General features: G+C 36.2%; 1 protein-coding gene across 1 annotated transcript in view; it reads right to left on the bottom strand.

The window, feature by feature from the left end:
- Positions 1-13,943, bottom strand: part of KCNQ (KCNQ potassium channel) — a 317,124-nt gene that overhangs the window by 251,357 nt on the left and 51,824 nt on the right. Inside the window, exon 2 of the mRNA XM_090176883.1 lies at positions 5,029-5,436. Coding sequence (XP_090033009.1) covers positions 5,029-5,339 — 311 coding nt within the window. The 5' untranslated portion in view covers positions 5,340-5,436. The remainder of the gene's footprint in view (positions 1-5,028; positions 5,437-13,943) is intronic.

The raw sequence follows: 13,943 nt of genomic DNA, 5'->3' as shown, positions 1-13,943 counted from the left end.
TGATTACATTGTAGCAGAGACATTGAGACCACGTGAGCGATTTTAGATTCTAAGCCTTGCCATTTTAGGCCGTGTACTTTTCCTAATTTTGATCCTTTAAAGCTTTTAACTCATAAAACATAAAAACTAATTAAGCTTACCTTTAATATTTGTGTTCTCTTAAATACTAAGGAAATGAATGGTAAATCACAAAGCCCTAAAAGTGATCTCCCACGCTACAACTATTTTTTTAAACTAATAGAATTAACAGTAGGATAGTAGATATTGTATGGAAAACAGCTTTTCATCAACAGGGCTAGCGGAACATTTTTACGAGCTTCAATTTCAGACTCCGCAAAAGGTCTATAGACCTAAATGGCAGGCCGAGCACGTCGTCTGCTCCGAGTTATGTCTTTTTGAAGAATGGCTGCGCTCTAAGAGAGACAGAAGAGCCATTAGTCATGAAATACTTTAAAAGAGAGGGTCGACCGTATAACGCCTTAATATCGCGGTTAAAACATCCCGCTTAACAAATTGTCCCGTTTTCCAGATTGGGCTCTGTTTTGCTACATTATTATTCGCTATCGTGCCATAAAGGTTGTGAAATTAAATTAATCTAGCGTAAGGGAATGAAACACCCAAACTGAATTCAGTTTGCTGTTGTCCGCCTAAAAGGAAATTGTAATTATCAGCTACGGAACGATATGGAGCGGACAAATTTATTAGTTATAGCATCGCTACAATTTCAATTTAATTGCGCGTTAAGCAACGTTTATAGTTTATATACTTAAAATTAAGTGGAGTTACGAAGTATTAACGGTATAATATATTCAATTATTTCAAGCTTGATTTGACAAACGGAACGTTGATAATTTAACTGAATTACTTCGGAATATGAAAATGCAAAGTAAAATGTATATAAGTGTATCAAGGATGTTACGAAACTTAAATTTGACCCATAACCCTTTGAAAAAATAATAATTTTTTGACAATTAGTTTATTGGTTTGGGAAAGCTAACCCATTAATATAATATAATACTAATATAATAATAAAACATTAATATGAATTTATAATTAATATAGCAATAATATCGATTTATAATTAATATAATAATATAACATTAATATCGATTTATAATTAATATAATAACATAACATTAATATCGATTTATAATTAATATAATAATAAATCATTAATATCGATTTATAATAAATATAATAATAAAACATTAATATCGATTTATAATAAATATAATAATAAAACATTAATATCGATTTATAATAAATATAATAATAAAACAATATGGATTGATAATGAATATAATATAACATTAATATCGATTTATAATTAATATAATAATATAACATTAATATCGATTTATAATTAATATAATATTATAACATTAATATCGATTTATAATTAATATAATATAACATTAATATCGATTTATAATTAATATAATAATAAAACATTAATATCGATTTATAATAAATATAATAATAAAACATTAATATCGATATATAATAAATATAATAATACAACATTAATTTCGATTTATAATAAATATAATAATACAACATTAATTTCGATTTATAATAAATATAATAATACAACATTAATATGGATTGATATTAAATTTAATAGTATAACATTAATATGGATTGATAATGAATATAATAATAAAACAATATGGATTGATAATGAATATAATATAACATTAATATGGATTGATAATGAATATAATAATATAACATTAATATGGATTGATAATGAATATAATAATATAACATCAATATGGATTTATAATTAATATAATATATAACATCAATATGGATTTATAATTAATATAATAATATAACATCAATATGGATTTATAATTAATATAATAATATAACATCAATATGGATTTATAATTAATATAATAATATAACATCAATATGGATTTATAATTAATATAATAATAATAACACAGTTAAGATACGTAACCTACCATGAACACATTTTACATTAAAGTAGGTTAGATATTAACCAAAAACTTCCTATATTTCATCGAAACGAGCCGATTATTATTCCAAAAAAAGAAACAACTTTAACGGAAGCAATAACTTCAAATTACTCGCTATATTAGTCGCGGCTTCAAGTTTGCCAGAAACATAAAAATAAATAATCAACCGGAGAAAAGGGTGGAAATATAAAAAAGCTCCGGGCGCGAAATGAAACTTCCACCGGCGCGAACTGACAGAAAAATGAGAAAAAACGCGAGAAGAAAAAAGTGCGAAAACCAAGAAGACTGATTGGACTTAAGCTCGTAGTTCCGTAGTTAGAAACGCGCTTGATATTAACTGATAGAGCGAATATACGTCCCCGGGGGAGATTCCGTCACATCGCAGTCTCCAGAGTTTTGATAAATGTTGGGAGATATGATTGGGAAAAGTCCGTTTCTGTTAGCTACAGCCTGGTTGTCATGACGACAAAACGGACGCTCAAAAGACGGCTTTCCTCCCTTCGACGAAAGCTACGGAAATGTACCGCAACAATATCCACAAAAAAAACTAAAAATACGAAATATAAATATCAAAAATTTGATTGCCTTCTTCTTGTCGACATAAACACGAACTATCCGACTCTATATTTCGTCAAGACGGCGGAAGTACGCGAATCTCTTTCCGCTTATTTCCACTCCTATTTGAAGACCACAGACGCGAGATAAATTGAAAACAAATACACCCAAGTTCAAAGACCTATCCGAATCGACGATATCGTAAGTTAAATATTTCAAGAAGTACGACATTTCCTAGCGAGCTAACAATGTAAGTAGTACGTTATCGTCGTTCCTGTAAAAAAAAACTTTCTATCCAATCTCTATGAAATCGTTTAGAGCTCTATAAAGCGTGAATGAAATTCTATAGCTTATAGAGTGTTCTATAGAAACACTGGTAGAAAGGTCGGTATAAATTTCCTACTAAGTATTAGCTTAAATTTGAAATAAAATAACTAACAAATTCTGATTAAATTATATTAGGTTCTTAAAGATACCTTAAAAATATTCCTTTAGATATTAAGAAAAACACCTATAGTATATTTAAATAAAACCCCATAAATATTTATAGAAACATATAAATATATTCTAAAACATACTTTAGAAAAACTACCCATTTGCTAAAGACAATCTATGAAATCTTGACTAATTATTCTATTGACCTTTTTCACAATTTATCTACTAACATTCTATAAAACCGCTTTATAGAATGATTCTATAGAAAGGTTTTGTAAGTGTTAGCAGTAGTATATTTTGCCTTGGGTATATTTACGACACTAGGGGTCTCTGTGCCGAACTAAACCTTGATCGGGCAATAACTCTGAAAATCAGTTCGGTGATAATTTTTGCTTATTGTCATACTTATGTTTTGTTAGATTACTTTTGAAATATGACTTATGGAATTAAAGAAAAGCGGAGGATCCATTTTATGAATTAACGACAAAAGATCGAAACATAATTGCAGACAACATTCCGAACAACGATATTCGAAAAATATAAATAACAACGGGGAATTCGAACAATTCAGATTTTTGAAAGGAATTTAAGTGGAATTTTAAAGGTTTTGCAGGTTTTACTTGTTTCTCGAGGCGTTTTCTTTCTGCTAGATATAAAGGTAATTCTTACGAGTACTCAAATATGCGAGCTATCAACGTACAGAATTTCCCCGAGGACAGGAACGAGCAGAGATTGGTCGCGGATTTTCTCGGTTTCAATTTGAAAAGCATAAATATTTCTGAAAATGGTTTCTATTATCTGGATAGTCTACAGACTGTAGATATCTTATTCTTATTTTTAGAGGTCGGGGATGGTTAACTTTTATTCAATAGATAAAGCTCTCAAAATTATTCGTAAAACATTTTGATCAAGTAATTTATATTTATGTATTATCCGATTAATATTTTGATAAATTTGTAAAATTAATCGGAAAAACGACGTTTTTTTCGATAAAAAGCTCAAATTTTACGAATAATACATGTTTTTTAATCATTTTCCGAAATATTAACCGGTAAATTTCTTTGTTTACTTTTTTTCCCGAAAAAAATCAATTTAATCATGGATAATGATTAACCGTCCCCGACCTCTACTTATTTTACAAGAAAAAACCTTTTATCTTCTTATACCCGGTCCATGGAACACCCTAAGGACTAAAGTGTCATACTCAGATATATTAAAACGGGATTGGTTCTTGCATAAATAGCATACCTTAATAGAAGTCTAACGTAGTAGATTTAGGCGGTCTTTTAATCTTTGGCATTTATTAGTGATCATGATTCAAAAGTTCCGTTCAAAATTGTAGTATTACTCGTGGAATTTATAATATTATTAGGAATGTGACAAAACTAAAAACATCAGGAAATTCCAAAACATAGGGTTTCTATGATTAGTTTAAGAGAAATAAACGTAACGTGTTTGTGTTTATCATATAAATTATTCCTCTCGTGCTGGACGAAAATGTTCCGGCCCAAACATTCGATTGATTCTCAAATAACACGGACATCTTAAAGAAAAAACGCGTTACTATGAACTCATTAAATACGAGTGGACTAAACGTGATCTTAATAGACAATGCATTGCCAGTCGAATTGAAAAGGGAATTTAACCAAGCGATACAGAAATCGAAGATATATCGAACTTTTGTCAATGTCGTGCCAATCGTCAGCCAACAGCGAATTCGGAGCAAACAAAGAATCGACCGGGAAGAGATATAGACTGTCACAACGCGACCGCCTATACATCACGTCAATATCGAGGATATCGTCAACAAATTTAGAGTTGACATCCAAACCCTTAAGGGTTCCCCCAACTACAATAGCAACTCGAGCGCTCCCGTAACTCAAGGTCGATACGCGGTCCAGCACTCCAAAGTGTAACTAGCGAAATCGAAATACCATAGTAAAATCGTGGTCACGCTTCTGGCCGTATCAATTTGTCAGCGCGGGTAAACACAAAAACCCCTCGAAAATGGCTTCAACTAATGAAGTGTACACTCTAAAAGGCAAGTACTTACATGACGACGTGGTAAGTCGAAGCGTGGACTCCACTGGGTCGTTCCAAAAACTTGTAGACGGCATTCTGTTTGGCTCTGTACTCCGGGTTGGTCACTTTTTGATTGTTCAGCTTGACCGGCTTGCCCAGCAGGTTGGTCCTGGATATTTGAGCGTGGTAGGGAGACGGTTTTCGCAGCGTGGCGCATTTCCGCTTCCCGTCCACGATCTCGATGATCGAGGGCACAGCCAGCAAGTGTTGTCCGGCTTGGTTCGAGTAGACCGACTGAGTGGACGGACTCTTGAGACTCTTAATTTCGCCATCTTCCTCCATCGTTTACACCTTGGGCTTCTTCGTAAGTCTTCTACTTGACGCGAGTAATACGGCCGACGACGACGGGACGTGCGTTTCCAATTACCAAAATAAATCCCTGGAAATTTACCAGAAGGCACCAATAGGTCAGTCGCTGGCTATAACGCGACAACGGCTATTTCAGATTTGAAGAATATATTATAAGAGAGACGAGATTATTGTAAAAGACGTGAAGAAGATTAGTTAATCCGGAAGGAAAGTGGTGTTAGTGTAGAGTTAATGGTAAAGTATAGCGTTAGAATATTTACATTTACACGGATACAGTAGATGAAAACGCGCAATGTTACTCTTATAATACACAATGAAAGGCACGTGGGTTTGATTATTAAGTATATAGCGCCATGAATCAGCTCGGAGTAAAATTTGATATATTTAAAAAACGCAAGCCTCAAATATCGGCGTACGTTAAGCGATTAAAAAAAATGTTGCCAAAAAAAACCACGCGTGGCGTTCGGCTCGAGAGTGAAATATAAACGCAATCGCCCTTTGGTTCCAATTCCATGAACAGGAAACCCAGTACGAAACTCTACAGGTGGTTGAAACCCGGATGATCGAGGTCACTTCCGCCCGTTCTCACGCGAGAGAAATAAGTGACGCCGCGGACGAATCTATCGTGACGCCGTACACGCGCTGTTACACCCAAACACGCCGAATAAAATCGCTTTCATAAATTCAGCTACTCTACGCGATTGGTTTTTATCGACATTCGACTGCGAAATTAAAAAGTAGCAAAAATACACGCGCAAACTATAGGTTACGAAGTTGTTCGATTCGCGAGAGGAGGGCTGATAAAGTACGTCCGACTGTACGTAAAAAAAGGGGCGAAAATAGACGCGGGCCTAAATAGGCAACACCGACGTGTCCCTACTGGCACGCGCGCTCCCTACAATCGTTGCTGAACTAAAAGACAGTCCTCCACTCGGACTCGCTTGTCGATTGAAGAGATTGGGCTAAAACATTTCGAAGCGCCCTCGCGCTCCGTGACGTAACAGGCGTGGATCAATCGGCGCCGGCAGCGCGAGGGAACCTTCGCGCGAACCAGCGGAAGACGCCGGCGGAAGTGAACCCTTTAAGCCGATACTCGGCGACGCGTGCGCGCTGGAGACGACCCTCTTGGCACGCAGTCGGAGGACGGCGAAGACGAAGGCCTTTGGCCTGGAGAGGTTGGGCCTTTCTTAGCGTCGTCCGATCTGGAGCGGCTCGTATAAAAGACAAAGCGATGTCCGAAGGGAAAGAGAGCAGCTTGTTGCGGTTAGAGTTTCCGTCTCAGTCCGTTAAAGAGGGATGCGGGGCTACCGAAGAAGAAAAGTGCTTTTGTTTTTGGGAGGTGTCGTATTGAATATACAGTTCCAACTACTCTGTATGCTGTATCGGAATGAGCGCTGTTTGTAGACGTGGAAGAACATTGGAATAATCCCTCTTTGTAAAGGATAAATGTTATTCCAAATTCCTCTTACCCTTAATACGTATCCGTTTTACGGAAATCACCAAAGAAAATAATTTATTGAGTACAAATTGATCATCTATTTGTTGGAATTTCAAGATAAATTGGACGACGTGCTTTTCTTTAGTCATTAGAAATCCTTAAACTCTATTTGATTATCTCAATCAAAATTTCGGGAAAGGAGGCGAGGTTCAAATTTGAATTTCGTTTTTTCAAGAAAGTACTGATCCGGTGTACTGTCGCGGCCACTTCACTAAACTCGCAAATTTGCATAAGAAAACTCTTTAATATAAACACTCGAGCATTGTCTCTTGTTTTTTAGGAGTCACGAAATAGGGTGTACAGAAAACATCTCTATCGTAACCCAAGAATTCGGAGGGGGCAAATTGGCGAGTGGGAGTTACACTTGGAAGGTTTTTTCATTTATTCTTGGAACTTTGGGGCGGATTTTTGGGAGTTGCGTTGCTAGTAGCGCGAAATAAAAGTCGTTTTGATCGAATTTCCGAGACAATGGGCACGAACAGGGAAAAGAATCAATTCCCATCACTATTCGCGGATAAAGTTTCACTCCATTATTGGAAACATTTTCGCTATCATCCAAAAAGAACATTGGTTCTAAGATCATAGCTTTTTATATGTCGATATTTCTTAGACACGAGTATTTCATTCCATAAATTAGTGATGAAAATTACACCCAAAATTACCAATATACTTCTATTTATGCATATTTATATTTATATATTTATTTATTTATTTATTCTACACCCCAATTTACGTATATAACATTAAAACATTAATAGGTTGCAATTGAATTTCTTTTTTTAAATCGAGAAAACATTTAAACGTATCTTTGATATTCACAACGCATTTCGCGCAAAAGCACGTATCTTGCTTATTTTCAGCTCCTATTTCACTTCATGACGCAAAACCACGTATCTCTAAATATTCCCCTTTAGCAAAATATTTTTAAATTAAAATCATCATAAATTCAATATTGAAACGAAATTATTTAACTATAAAATTAACTCCCATGTAAAAACCTAACACGCGAAATTAAAAATCCATTTTTCTCAAAAAGGCCACCGAAAAGATACGTGGTTTGGTTTTAACGGCGACGGTATTAACAATCAGAAAATCGTTCCAAATTAGAGACAGCCCGTAAAATTATAATATTGTAACGAAACCAGGTTATTCAACTTCAAAATCTAAAAGTCTGAGAGAAAGGTTTTCCTAAAACGGTTCTGTCATTCAGATTAGAGTTTTCCTACAAGGGTGCTGTCATTCAGATTAGAGTTTTCCTACAAGGGTGCTGTCATTCAGATTAGAGTTTTCCTACAAGGGTGCTGTCATTTAGATTAGAGTTTTCCTACAAAGGTTCTGTCATTCATATTATAATTGTGTCTATTACGTTAAATTTCACATTTCCGGGATTTTAGTGAAAGATGAGGCGGTGAAATAATTTCAACCAAAGGTTAAAATTTTACGAGGCTTAAACCAGATTTGTGTCATCGTTATTTTCAATATTTAGCGTTAACAGTATCCCTTGAAACAGTTAGTTCTAACTACGAAAGCGTGTTACCTTGATTTATAATTTGGATTTATATATACCCTAAAGTACTCTTACCCGGAAAGACGCCCAACGCCTAATATTTAAGTCCACACCTCGCATAGAGGAGCGGATTAGGTACGGCTTTGTTTGAGTTATTTGTCCGCCGTCCACTAATACACTCTAGGTTGACTTTACCCACACCCGACGCGTAACTGCACCGTCGAGTCACCCTTGACTTATTATAATGAAGGATTATAGCAATTTTAGACTAAGGCTCAGGTAAAGGCTTAAAGTCGGCTTTCGAAATAGCCTCCGGGCATAGCAATAACGTAACGTATCCGAGTTTTCGAAGTTTGACAGCTAGAAAACTTTTAACAAGCCCCGTCGCATTCGACAAACAGACAGTTATGGAAAATAAATAAGGTTAATTTCATCGGAATTTAACAATACACTAGCCGTAAATTTAATTTAATCCTTTATAGTTTTACGTAGTAAAACAGATAACTAAATTTAAAAAATATAGAACCAAATATATACTACAAATATATACTCGTGATGGCGCCTTTTAGGTTCCAAAACGGCTTAACTCACTATCATTATGGGGTCTGGGGAATAACCAATACCATATTGCATAGTGGCCAAGTTAAAAATATTACAAAAGGGCCGGACGCTTCCACGCATTATTGAGAAAGAATTTTATCCAATATATCAAACGCCACTACGTCTCTAAACAACGATGATAGACTATTGCGTAGAAACCAAATAACTTAATATTTATAATATATGGCTTACAATTTTAAAGAGTTTAAAATTTACTAAACATTAAAAATTTCTGGCAAATTTCGATAACTGCTGATCCGTATTCCAATATATTTTGTCTACCGCGTTCCTGATAAAACTCAATATCCTTAACCTCCCCAAAATACCGAACGATATAACTTTACTTTATAGAAATCAGGTCCCCGAAGGAATACAAAATAAAGAAGCAGACAGCTCCGAGTCTCAAATAAAAGACAAAACATATCTCGATAACCGGAAGCTTATAGCCTGGAAAAGACGACTACTGAGAATTGGAGAGACTCGCGAATAATATTTGGGAGTTTGGAGAAGGGTAGAGGGAGCTTAGACAAAAAGACCGCTATACTTTAAGCGCATAGTTTTGCGGATAGTCGTGGAAGCAAAAATCGACGCTCGGAAAAACTCAGGGGCAGATATTACGTGACTGCCCTTGCAAATCGCTTCGACAAAGGAATAAAAACTCAGAGAAGCTTCCACGGGTGAAAATAAATTATTAGAATGCTCAACATTCTAGCCCGGTCGGTTGGAAAGACGTAAATATTTCCAGTAGAAGGATATGCCGTTTCATCCATCTACCACATTCTCCACTTCTGGAGAAAAAAAGCCCATTTCTAGAAGAGTTTCGCTCCACAAATGTAATACTAGTTGAAGTATTTTCCAATTATTCAAAGAAATTCATTTGAAATGGATACCGAGTGAGAGGAGAGAGTTTAAATTCGACGTATATATAATTGATTACGCTTTCGTCACAGACAATTGGACGCCGAAAAGCGTATTAACGTAGCATAGAGAGACTATTTGACCGTCGTTATCTCCAGTTGTTTGAGAAATAAAACAATAAAAGGGGGAAACAAGTATAGAAATGAGGTCGGCGAACGAAACACCCCAAAAAATTCTTAAAAGGTCTCCTGGAAATAAACAAATGGAACAATTAATTTCGTCTACTTGTACTTCTCCGTGCCTTTGCAAGACCTTCGTAGGCCTTGGGCACTAAGACCTTTGTAGGCTCTATTTCTAGGAAGAAATTTTTGCCCACTGTGCCCATTGGATAATAATAATAATAATAAGCTAGGCTAATACCCAAGGCACCACCTTAGGCCCCAGTCATCTAGCGACTTAAAATGCCTTTAAACAGGTGGCCGGGTTACAATTCGCAGTAGGTTGGTGGCAAGACCTTCATGCCACGCGAGCCAACAGCTACCTACAGTAACTATTACCGTTAACCTCTACAAGTTTTTATCGAAAGTTGAAACCGAAGAACTAGGGAGGAAACCCCTGAAGCAGTGGGAAGAGAACTTGCAAACTCAACGCAGAAGGAGAAATTCCGAGTTTTCACCCAGTACCGCAAGCTGGGATCGAACCTGGCTCCTCATGCTGCAAGGCGAAAGTGCTAACAACTCCGCCACCCCACGGATAAAACGGCACTGCCTTTGCATTAGAGATGGAAAGGCTTAAATTTTCAAGAAACTCGTATTTGCCTATAGGGCTATTATCTCCGTATTAGAGCGACAAGCGTTGATTTATAATTTAGAAAAATAGGCGCCGTTGGCACCAAAACGCGGACAATATTAAATTGCGATTTGAAAAGCCCTTTATTCAATTAATAATAGAAAGCGTTTTGACAGCTTATTTTAAATTGTAAAAAAAATTATTACGTTATTTATAAAACCTGATATCAGCCAGCGGCAGGAGTGTCAAGTTAACGTGAGAAAAGATAAGGAGGCAAACCCGGTGATCCACAAATGTTCTCTGTTAACTACAGTTGTTAATAAAATTTGAAACATATACTTTAAGGGGACATAGTTCCCTAGTAGGGGTATTACAATCACCGTTGTCTGTCGGTGTGTGTGTCTGTCTGTGGGTCTGTACGCATTTTCGGGGAAAAGTGTAATCGCTGCGTACGCAGTTTCTTAGAATTAGGGAAAAGGTTTTTCCAAAAGCGCCCTCATTTTGTCATTGGGTGTATTATAATTTTCTTTTGCGAATTGTGATTGTACGTGAAGAATCTTCAACGTTTGGGATGGACCGAGTGTTGAGGGTTACGGTAAACGTCTCAACGTCCAAATGGCAGGGTTTCCTCCTAATGTTCACGGTATACGTCATAGTATCATTTCGCGATCACATCGGGCGGGTTTCGAACCGGAGCCCTCCTGCATGACAGGCGAGTGTTCTACCACAGAACCACCGATACATGTTACGATTCATTGAAAATTATAAGCTCAGCTTAAGCGGAAGAGTATATTAATAGTCTTTAAAGTCTAAATTTTTTTACGTATGATTGCTTTTGATGGCGAAATATCATTGAGTACCGTGCCCAGTAGTTAATACACCCAAGGACAAATTCTTCCGAGGAGAGGTATATTTTGGCAAGCTTGCCAACTTGTATTCTACAGATTTAGTTTTACTTTTGGATTCGAAAAAATGAGGAGAAAATGCCACGAAATATAAATTTTGCGAACAATATTAGGCTAATCATGGAATAAAAACTTTTTTTTCTTACAACTCTACTCTTAACTTGAATACGTTCTTCATAAAACGTTACGTTCTCGAAGCGTTCATAACTAAATAACTACGACGTTATGAAATTCAGTCAATGCTACCAGTTAGCGTGGGGTGGCTGCTTCAGCGCCATCTGGTGAAAATAGAGGATTCTTCTAAGGACCTTTTATCCTCTCTTTATGCCTCATTAAATTCATTCTCCACTATTACCCGTTCTTTCCTGTCCTTAACCTCTATTTAAAGTTTCTTGAAATGCATACGCATTCTTTCTACCCGTTTCATTGTTGAGTTTAATCTCTCTGTACCGTTACTTAATACGTGTGTTCAATTATTAGATCGGTTCAATTTGACGTCTTTTCCATCAAAATTTTAATATTAATGGCATTTATCAAATATGTCATTGACATTTTCATAGTTGGTTGACCCCCTGAGCGCTCTATAACACCCTAAAATTTCAAAATCGTAGCTAAATCACATTTTGAGATATTCGCCCTGGTCCCTTTTATAGTTAACACCCTGTATAAAGATGAGTGTTTGTAAATATGTTTGTCCGCTATAGGAATCTACAGTTTTCAACTTAGGTTGACCACATTTTGTATACTATCTCATGGTACCCTGACTGTGGTTTTCGACGGTCACGGTGGGCAAAACAACTTTAATTAATTGAATTAATTTAATAATTAGGCACTTTTTCCTTCGTTATTCAAATAGTCATATTTCCCCGTGAAATACTGGGTACCCCAGCTAGTATTCTATAAAATTCTACTAAAAATTATTAAAAGAAGGATATAAATTCAAATTTTAAGAATAAAGTACAATATGTGGCCCGGAAGCTATTTTAGGGGTCCATAAAATGAGGGCCCCACTTATTAAGCCTCCCTGACCAATAATGACTGACGCCGCCATTGATTCGTAGGGGGAAACAGTATTTTTCTATGTTTCAATAGTGACAGCCCAGAAAAAGTTAAGAAATGATACGCTATTCGTTCAACGTATAAACCTATAGGAACCCTCATTGCCGGCTACAAATATCTGTTCCTTTAATCTTAAATATATTCAAAAGTCAAGTGAAGTCTTTCATTCGGTTTATGAATTTCTGCTATATACAAGATACTACACTTCTATCTTAGCCAAAAGACCGAGTTTCTTAGTTCTTTAGTCATACACTCGAAAAAGCATAAATTATTGCCTTTTTTTAAAAAGCCTTCTTCTATAGACACTAGGCCGTATAAAAAAAGGCAAATTATTATGTAATTAACGTACAATTGGATAAAATTGTCATTAACCAGTTGGTTATATTGGGTACGGTGCCATGCGTGGAGACACTTATGGGATAAATGTGTCAAGATTATGTTTTATACTAGAAAGGTGAAATTACAAATGAAGTATACAGGGTGTTTCGAAACGTTATGAAAATGTTTAAAGGAGATATAGGGGTAAGTTGAGAATTATACCTGTTCTTACCCCATTTTACTACGATTAAAGAGCGCCAGAAAGTTTCAAAGTGTGGCTTACTAGACCCTGGAAGTAGGCTGCAACAAGCGCAAAACCCAGTAGCAGGGACTTTAAATACTGTTTAAATTTACTTGTTTACGCTGGTTACCTCGATTTGTTTACCAAGTCCTTGTTTACCTATAACACAAACCCAAACCTTAATGTTCGCATTTCCCTGCTGCTGGTTTTGCGCTTGTTGCAGCCTACTTCCAGGGGCTAGTAGGCCACAGTTTGGACCTCTCTGGCGCTCTTTTAACTCATCGTAGGAAAATGGGGAAAAAACAGGCATACTTCTCAACTCACCCCCTACAACTCCTTCAAAGTACACCTTATAAGACGAACATTCATATTTCCCGGGAAACACCGGGTATCCCAGCTGGTTTTCCCATGAAACGGGATTGGTCCTAGGACGGTGGCTCTTAATCATAAGCCTATATCCAATTAACTGCCATCTAGCGGTACTGCCCCGTAATTCACTTAAATAAATAGAAGCAACCGAAGAAGCGACAAAGAAGATTATTGGCCCTAACAAGCCGAGTAAACAAAGACAGCGAATTTTCTGATCAGCCACTTCTTCCTCGCTCGCTTTCCCTTCTAAGCCTTTCTTATTAAATCCCAGGCTAAAGGTTGATCACGCCCACCTTTTAACTTATTCATTGAGCTCCTTTCTAATATATAGCTAGGCCTATGTACATTTGCCGAGGGATCAGGGTTCTAAAAGAGACATTATACATATTTCCGGATAGGCGCGGTTCCATCGTTGACGTCGTAACTCTCTTCG

The sequence above is a fragment of the Leiobunum rupestre genome, chromosome 6 (genome assembly GCF_980474605.1).
Source record: "Leiobunum rupestre chromosome 6, qqLeiRupe1.1.hap1, whole genome shotgun sequence".
Classification (NCBI taxonomy): domain Eukaryota; kingdom Metazoa; phylum Arthropoda; class Arachnida; order Opiliones; family Sclerosomatidae; genus Leiobunum; species Leiobunum rupestre.
The sequence above is the reverse complement of the archived record's forward strand: the minus strand, read 5'-3'. Positions and strand labels throughout refer to the sequence as shown.